The following is a 9792-nucleotide window of genomic DNA, read 5'->3' on the forward strand; positions in this document are numbered from 1 at the left end:
GGTACACGATAAGTAGTCGAAATAATGCTACGATTTTCAACTTCAGTATCTTGTTCGATCAGAAAGTGAATATCGTTGGTGCATTGGGGAGGTCAAAATTTAAATTTCCCAGTAGTTTTCAAAAGCGCCGGGAAAAACAAAAGAAAAATTAAGGAAAAACGGGAATTTTTACGCAAAATCTGTTTTCGAGAAAATCGATTTTGGTTTTTGGTGTAACTTTAAAAAAAATGACCGTGGATGCATGAAATTTTGACTGAATGTTTACATTTCCATTTTCTATACACGATAAAATTTTCAAAATATTTTGACTTATTTTGAGCTCTTTACGGACATTGTCAGTTTTCATTTTTTTTTAGTTTTTTTTCTAAAAATATCAATAAAATTTTATTTGTTGGATAAAAAAGCTTGAAAATTTAATAGAAGGCTCCTAGTATATTGTTTCAAAGGCAGATGAAAAATATTAAAAATCGTTAGTCACAGTTTTTTTTTATAAGCATTTAAAGTTCAAAAAATGACAAAATATGGAAAAATCACGAAAATTTGCAAATTATTTCGAGTTATAAATTCATAAAAATTTTTCTTTTTAAATCTAAGATATGAAAATGTAATACAAGATTCCTTATAATATTATCTACCTTTATCAAACAAAAAATATCTATAAGAAACTCAAATTAAATTTTTATGGGCGTTTGAAATTCATATTTTTACAACATTTGATATTCACTCGATTTCTTACGTAACAATTTTCTTATTTTGTTGTAATTAAAAAACGAGTGACTGTAGAAACTTGAAAATTTCACTGAATGTTAATATTAGCATTTTATATATACGATAAAATTTTTAAAATAATTTGACTCTTTTTGAGCTGTTTACGGACATTGTAAGTTTTCAATTTTTTTAGTTTTTTTTTTCTATAAATATCAATAAAGTTTTATCAGTTGGGCCAAAAAGTGTATAAATTTAATACAAAGCTCCTGATATATTGTTACAATATCAGTTGAAAAATATTAAAAATACATAGGCACAATTTTTTTTTATAAGCATTTAAAGATCAAATTTTGACAAAATTTATCAAATTTTAATTTGAAAAATTATTTTGTAGTTAAAAATTTATAAAATGTTCAATTTTTGTATCTAAGAATTGAAAATTTAAAACAAGATTCCACGTAAGTAATTAATACTGTTACCAAAAAATCTAAAAAATACATTTACGCAGTTTATTTTTATAGTCATTTTAAGTACAAATTTGGACGAAATTACATATTAAAAACCTAGGATAACTATTTTAGTTATTTTGTTGTGATTGTATAATATTATTCGTGGGTACTTGAAACTTCTAAAGTATACTATTATATATCTATGATAGTACCACGGTTTTTTGTTGATGTATAACGCGTTATAAGTACCTAATAAATATTATGATATGATTAATTTGGAATTTATTATAGGTACCTAATATAATATTATGTCTTATACCTAGACTAACATACCGTCTCCTGCTCAGGATCGTTTCTCTTATACAATGATATTATATCATTGAATTCAAATTCAGTACCATGCCATTATACAGTGACCCACTGGTAACCTACTGTACAGCAGAGCGAAATCCACTTACCCACCTTTTTTGACTTGTTTGGATTTAGCTGGCCATGCACAATCATTCTCTATCAACCATACATCTGGTACTGCTTCCACGCTATTGTCATTGTTAAATATAACTATAATCCAGCCACTTTGTTGGTCCATCTAAAAGAATATTACAGTTTAATAAAACAATTATATTTATCAGTGTGTATAGTAATTATTGTTACCTAGGATTAAAATGTTTGTCTTGTTTACTATGTACAAACTTAAGTACCTATACAATATGCTCTACTCATAATTTAGACTAAATTTATTTTTTGATAAAATTATATTTACATATATACATTATACATAATATTTACGGGATACAATTTAATAGCACAGATTTAAAATTCAGAATTAATAATAGGCATTGCTATATATTTATCATTATGATTAAATACAATCATTTTTTTTTAAATCCATTATTTTCCAACACTGAATAGTTTTGGAAAGATTTTTAACTTCATATATATACAGTATTCTTGAGTCCATAGGGTCTTCATATAATGGTTTTGTATTTTTAAATATACAACCTAATATTAAAGCTTCTTCACCTCTTAGACAAAAGTTTAAACATTTAATAACTTCATTGTTTTTAGTGAGAAGAAAAGAATCTTTTCCTTTTTTTATTTGTATTTTTATATTTTTATACAATAAAGTAAAATATTGTGGACCAGTTATATTTTCAAGTAATGGGCCGTTACTATGCATATGTTGCAAAATAGGTTTCAGAATAAATTGTTCATTATTTGTACTTGAATTTGTGATACTAGCAGAGAATTTTTCATTGTATCTATTTATAACCTGTTGTAATGGTTTATCGTGTTTCCTTACAAATGACTTTAGTTCTTTCATATAATTTTCAAACATAAATGTTGAACAGTTATGAAGTGGGCCATAGTGTTCATAATCATCACAAATATGTATTAATCCATGAACATTATGGGACACAAAGTGTGTGCCATAAATATTTTGAAAACTCATTACGAAGTATTCTAATAGTTGACGCGCATAATCGATGAGATGACTGCAATCTGGACTTAGAAAGAATTATCATTGCAATATTCAACGTCATAAAATTGGTATAACACTCTTTACTTATAATTTTCTTTAATACAATTGGTCCAGTATATAACAAAAAAAAAACGGAATTCTGTCGCTTTCCATCGACTTAACTCTTGTAAAGTTCGGCTTTTTCTAACAAAATCAGAAGTAACAAATACATTAAGATTTAATAAATACGAAGATAACTCATTAATTTTTGCTGACCGTATTCGAACACTAACTGGACCTTTGCTTACCCACAGCATTAATAATTTTTTCATTACACCCAAACAAACTAGATGCATATAATCAAGTGAGAACGATAAAACAGAATCAAAATTTGGTAATTCAACAAGATTTGATGTTACATTGCCAACATGATATTCTTCATCTGTAACATTAATGTAATTCTGGTGATTTCTCATAGTTGATTGAATTTCAGTATACGGAAAACAAACTCTACTGTACAAATATTCACCTTCAATGGTACATCTTGTGCATGATGAAAACCCACTATGGCCTTTGACTTTTGAAATGAAAGATTTTGCTGGCACATCACAGCAAAAAACCCGAATTGATACACTAATTCTAGTATTATTAATTATAATCCCATGTAAGGTAAGATCTTTAGTTTCCTTTACAAAATCTGATAGATAGTCATTACTATTGAGTGGTTTCTCTTTTCCATAGTACAAACCAACAAGAAAAACAACATTGGTTAGCAATGTAGCTTCTTCTATAATATATGCTAGTATAGGCCAAAACTGACTGTTATTGCTTTTAGTCAGAGGTAATCCGTCAATACCTATGGCAACCTGAATTTTGTTAACATTTGATAAAGCATGTTTTCGAATTCCGTTAGCCAAACCAAAATGGTGATATATTCCTGGCTCAACAGTACGAATTTCTTTAGAAACATTTGATGGAATTTTCAATAATGTACGTGCATCTGATGGAAGATTCTTAAGACTATTAATACTGTATTGGTGGTTTTTTAAACCATTCAATAACCCATTTACTGCATTGTGAGAAATGTTAAACTCTATTGCCCAATCAGCTAAAAATGCATTAATAGTTGATATTTGTGGTGACAAATTTGTTGGTAAATCTGATATTGAGCAAGACTCAGCTACTGGAGTAATGTTTTCCAATAAATCATCTGGAACTTCAGAAATTGATGGAGAAACTATGACACTATCAACTACAGCATCTTTATTTTCAAATACAACTATACAATTTGAAAGTGAAATATTTTGTTCTTCGGATAACTTGGAAGCAAATTCATCTAATTCACGATTTTCCTCAAATAAATTAATTTCTTGTCTAGTTTTTCTTCTTTTGGTTCTACTACTTTTAATCATTGTTTAATTTTGGATTCAGTTTATGACTATTGAAATAAATTAATAAATACTAATTCAACTTGAATATCTGTAACTAAAGAAAAACAAATACCTAATATAATTCTTATTTATTGATTAACGTTTGATTATTGTTTTTAGAAATGTTATTTGCATAATTGTTTATTCCTTGTTTATATAATATAATATAAATTATAGTCATTGATTATATTATATTAGATATGTAAATAATAAATATATACTATATAGTAAGTAATAAATACTTTGATAAAAATATAAGTTAATAAGGGGCTTGGTACTCATTTTTTAAGTTGTCCATAATTCTATAAAATTTGAAAATTATATTTTATATTTTACTTGCCAATTTAATTATAAATACTATGTATTACCTATTATTTTACAATAAACATTTAACAAGAAATGTTATTTCATAATAAATCCAGTTTCAGTACTTATATATTATTATCAGCACTATATTAGGCTACTACCTACCTATATTTTGTACATAGTTTTAAGTTATTATATGAAAGTTCAAAGTTGTCACATTGTTAAGTTTCTACTGGCTTTAGCAACTAAATGTACTATAGAAATCTATGCCAAAATGTATTATTTCTGTTTTCCTTACTAACTCTAACTATAATAGGTATCTAAATAGACACGTAAAATTACATTGATAACAATACAAATTACTTTTAATATTCAATTTTTTATACAAAATAACAAACTCCAGTACAAACCATATGATTACAGAAATAACTTCACTATACTTTTTTTTAAGATATTTGATCAAAATTATTATTATTATTTAGGTAGGTAGGTACCTACTAAGTGTAAGTTACATACTGTGTATAATACTGCAACAGTATAAATGTAGTTGGTGTGCCACTTGGTACCTACACTTGGTACCTACCTACATAAACAATTGTTAATTATTTAAATTTAAATAGGTAATAATAAAATTAAATCTAAATTATCATAATAATTTGTTGTTTGTACAATTATACTTTATAAAATATAGAATGTGTCCTAGGGTTAAGTCATTAGCCACATCAAAAAGGATGAAAAAACCTCCTTTAAAGTTTTATTATTGATTGACTTGAAGATGCCTCATGAATGTTGTCATTTTTGTTTTGAACCGTTATCGATTGACTTGTAGTTGCCTCATTGTTAAAGTTTGTATTTTGAATTGTAGTTTGGTGATCATCCCACCTTTTCAAACTCAATGGGTCGAACTGAGTTCTATCAATAACTGTATTGTTGAAAGGAAATATTCCTGCCTTTTTAAAACCATTGATGATAATGTTTTTGTCCAACTGAAGCCAAATGTCACATACTATTTTTGTTAGTTCTTGTCGAGGTAGTTTTTGATGTTTATGATTTCTAATCCATGTTCTAATCCATATGAAGTTTTAATAGATTTAAATACAGACAAATCCATGGGTTGAAGCAAATGACTTGAGTGAGGAGGAAGTAATAATATAGTGACATTATTTGCTCTTGCTATTTCTACTAATTGTATGTTTATATGTGAAGAGAGTCCATCATAAATTAACAGAATTGGATTTTGTGGACTTGGGTTAGTAGTTTTTATAAAACTTTTATGAAAATAATTAACAAAGACTTCTTTCTCCATCCACCCATTATTTGTAGCAGCATAAATTGTACCAGGAAACAGAGATTCACTACCAATCCATTTATCCCATATATTTTTACCTTTGAAGATAATCAATGGTGGTCCTTTATCACCTGCAGCACTACATGCCATTAATACTGAAGTATTTTCTCTACCACTGCCAAAAGTGGTTCTAGTACATGCTACTCCTTTTGCACCAACACATTTGGTTTTCGATGGATCGAGACAAAACGAAGTCTCGTCTAAATTCCATATTCGATCAGGTTTATTTTCTAAATTCAACTCTTTTATAGTTTTATGCAAAATGTCAAAGTAGTTATATATAATAAATGGATCACAGACTTTTTTTCTAGAGTATTCAACGATTTGTGGTTTCTTGATACTTAAGTTATTTCTTCTTGCAAACCCTAACCACCAATCTTCACCGGGAATCCCCTTGCTAAATGAGTTCTTAATTTTATTAGTTTTTAAAAAATCTCCAACTAAATCTAATACTTCACGACGACTTAAGCCATAACCATACTTTTCCATAATCTTTAATGATTCGGATAAACGATGTTCAATATCAGGTGATAAGACAGTAGCCCTTCCCATTGAATTTGATTTCATACCTCGTGATCCTTTGGAATGTGCATACAAAGTTGGCCTAGGAATGTTATACATCGTTGATGCAGCGGTATATGTTAATGTACCTGCGACTATCTTCTCTACAGCTGTCTTTAAATCGCTTTTGGAGTATTTGGTAGCACGGGCGCTCTTCCTAACATACGTACGTACCATTCTCACCTAAGCAATTGACCAAATATAATTTAATTATATTAGTAAATAATTACTTAGTTTTAGTTTAAATGAATATCATATAATGGGTTAGTGTGACAACAATGTTACACTTTCCCCGTGTTACGATTATACTCTTGCCCCGATGTGTATTTCTACTGGGGAAAGTGTATAATCGAAAAAAACATCGTTTACCTATGACGAATTTGATAAACAGACATGTGCATCTTAAATTAAACATAATATAAAGTATTCTTACCTTTTCGGGGGTTGAAAATTTCACATTTATGTAGATAACAAAAAAAATTTCAAAACAAGTCTGTTTTGATAAATACGATGTGATTTTGTAAAAAAAAATATATTTTGTGATAACATCGTGATAAATGATGTTACAGTGCTGCCAATTATAATGAAATATTCAATGCTACAATCACTTAACAAATTTCCAGTTTTACTATCAACAGATTAAATACTGAAGATGATAACATCTGGTTTTACACTTACCCCGTTTATCCACTTACCCCACGAGATGGGTAAACATCTTCCAAAATCACATTTAATGATAACGGAATTTTCGAATTCATTGCTGCCAACTTAGAAAGGTAAAAATCCCACCTAACCCGCTACAAGGGTGACACCAACCCAAAAATAACTACTTGTTCTATAATATATTCAAATATAATTAAATATTAATATAAAATATATATTTTCATAATTATTCATTAAGGCTTAAATAATATAAAAATTTTGAAATTTGTTAATAAATGATGTACTATAATATAGGTTTCCAAAGATTTTCTAATATTTTCTATATTTTCTATATGTAGTATATTTTGGGGGGTTCAGACCGCACTCCCTCCACTCCCACTCCCACTCCCTCCACTCCCTCCACTCCCTCCACTCACTCCCACTCCCACTCCCACTCCCACTCCCTGTCGTTCACGTGTGCGACGTTGTTATCAGTAAGTGTAACCTTATCAGTGATACCGCAACCGTAACCTTACCAGTAACCACTCCTCATCAGTGATAACGATTATCCGTAACGTGCGCGGTGTATAAATCTCCTCATCAGTAATTAACTCCTACTATCAGCATCTGCCGTAACCTTATCAGAAACCTTATCAGTAACCACTCCTCATCAGTGATAACGATTATCCGTAACGTGCGCGGTGTAATGTGTAATGTAATCGAAATTCACGAAATAAACGCTTTTTGTTAAATATCAGAAATATCTACAGCATATCATTATTGTTAGTATGGTGTAGGTTTTTTCAAATGTAACTACAGTGACGACTGACGACGTCGTCGACTACAGTGTAGATTATTACGATTTTATTGAAATTCACGAAATAAACGATTTTTGTTAAATATCAGAAATATATACTGCATATCACTATTGTTACTACGGTGTAGGTTTTTTTAAAAATGTCAAAAATCATGAAATTCACGAAATAAACGATTTTTGTTAGATATCAGAAATATATACTGCATATCACTATTGTTACTACGGTGTAGGTTTTTTTAAAAATGTCAAAAATCATGAAATTCACGAAATAAACGATTTTTGTTAGATATCAGAAATATATACTGCATATCACTATTGGTACTACGGTGTAGGTTTTTTTAAAAATGTCAAAAATCATGAAATTCACGAAATAAACGATTTTTGTTAAATATCAGAAATATCTACAGCATAACATTATTGTTAGTATGGTGTAGGTTTTTTCAAATGTAACTACAGTGACGACTGACGACGACGTCGACTACAGTGTAGATTATTACGATTTTATTGAAATTCACGAAATAAACGATTTTTGTTAGATATCAGAAATATATACTGCATATCACTATTGTTACTACGGTGTAGGTTTTTTTAAAAATGTCAAAAATGTCAAAATTCACGAAATAAACGCTTTTTATTAAATATCAGAAATATCTACTGTGTAGCAACATTTTTACTACGGTGTAGGTATTTTTCAAATGTAACTACAGTGACGACTGACGACGTCGAATACAGTGTAGATTATTACGATTTTATTGAAATTCACGAAATAAACGTAAATCGTAAAATATCAGAAATATCTACTGTGTAGCAACATTTTTACTACGGTGTAGGTTTTTTGAAACGTTCAAATAATCGTATATATCCATTGAATAGATGGCTATTATCCCTTTGTTATCGATACGACCTTTTTCTACCAGCAGCTGTTTCAGTGTTTATTATTTGTTTGACAGTGTTTAAAATATAAAATATAAAATATAATAACATTTTTAAACATTTTTTTTTCTCGTAAATATCTTAAACAAATCAATATGTTTAAATGCGTGCAGTGCCCGTCGGTTTTTGGACGAAAAGACAGTCTTGTTAGACATGAAATAACTCATACCAGTATACGTTTTCCGTGTACCGTATGTACATCGACATTCAGCCAAAAATCGCATCTCAATAGACATCTGAAAAATGTTCTAGGTATGTTATAATTTTTTTTTTATTCAATATTAATTTATTGTTATTAAAAATATCTACAACACGTGAATGTGAAACGGATACTATAGGCTCCGCAAGAGTCGGCATTCAATCAGTCTGTCTTCAAGTGTACACACGTACGATTCTCCTCCGCTTTCTCCAAGTCTTTATTATTATTATTATATTTGTTAAGTGTTAACAATTTTTCCAAGTCTTTATTATTATTTTTATAATAAACAATTTTTTAAAAACATGGCTGGTTCAATTGAAGACAACGCTGCATTATACAAGAAGAAGACCTTTACGTATGTACCACCATCACCACCGGCTGAACTCATCGAAACCACAAGCTACACGATCAACTTTATAGCTCGCAAATTTATACTTGTCGGTGTCGATCCTACCGATAATTTTCAAGTCACCGTTAATTTATTAACACCATCGCGCCATGTTAAAATATCGCCGGATTTCCTGAGACGCATATTCTCTATGATGGGGCATATCTTATCATTTATATTAGATACGGTCCAGTACAAGCGCATTATATTTCTTGAGACGGAATTTCATAAAATATCCAGTATGGTGTATCGCGGAGAAAATGTGCTAGTAATAGAGTCAAAAACTCAGGACGGATGCAGAGTACTGTTAAATCGGGAGGACTTTATTAAGCTTCAATATCTTGAATGTAGTATTTTTGAAAGTATTGTACGGAAAGAAGTAAACACTGCTCCATTAATTACAAGACAGTTCGACGATTTTGCAATGTATCTACATGAGAAATCTGCTCACCTTAAATCACCACCGAAAAATTTAGAAGAGATGTTAATATTCATTAAAAACGTACAAGACGATCGAACGGAGATATTTACCCAAATATGATCGGTCAA

General features: G+C 29.3%; 1 protein-coding gene across 1 annotated transcript; it reads right to left on the reverse strand.

Annotated features, from left to right (window-relative positions):
• Positions 1–5370: 5370 nt before the first annotated feature.
• LOC115034914 (jerky protein-like) lies at positions 5371–7022 on the reverse strand. Its single transcript, XM_029492448.1, has 2 exons — positions 6960–7022; positions 5371–6447 (listed from the first exon to the last, which is right to left on the reverse strand). Exons 1-2 carry the CDS (start codon positions 7020–7022, stop codon positions 5371–5373), a joined length of 1140 nt encoding a protein of 379 aa, XP_029348308.1.
• Positions 7023–9792: the final 2770 nt, after the last annotated feature.

The sequence above is a fragment of the Acyrthosiphon pisum genome, unplaced genomic scaffold (genome assembly GCF_005508785.2).
Source record: "Acyrthosiphon pisum isolate AL4f unplaced genomic scaffold, pea_aphid_22Mar2018_4r6ur Scaffold_21522;HRSCAF=24174, whole genome shotgun sequence".
Lineage (NCBI taxonomy): Eukaryota > Metazoa > Arthropoda > Insecta > Hemiptera > Aphididae > Acyrthosiphon > Acyrthosiphon pisum.

Coding starts and splice junctions, on each gene's coding strand:
- LOC115034914 (XM_029492448.1), bottom strand. CDS start 7,022: ATGAATTCGAAAATTCCGTTATCATTAAATGTGATTTTGGAAGATGTT. Junction 6,448..6,959: donor ATGTTTACCCATCTCGTGGG/GTAAGTGGATAA, acceptor TCAATTGCTTAG/GTGAGAATGGTACGTACGTA.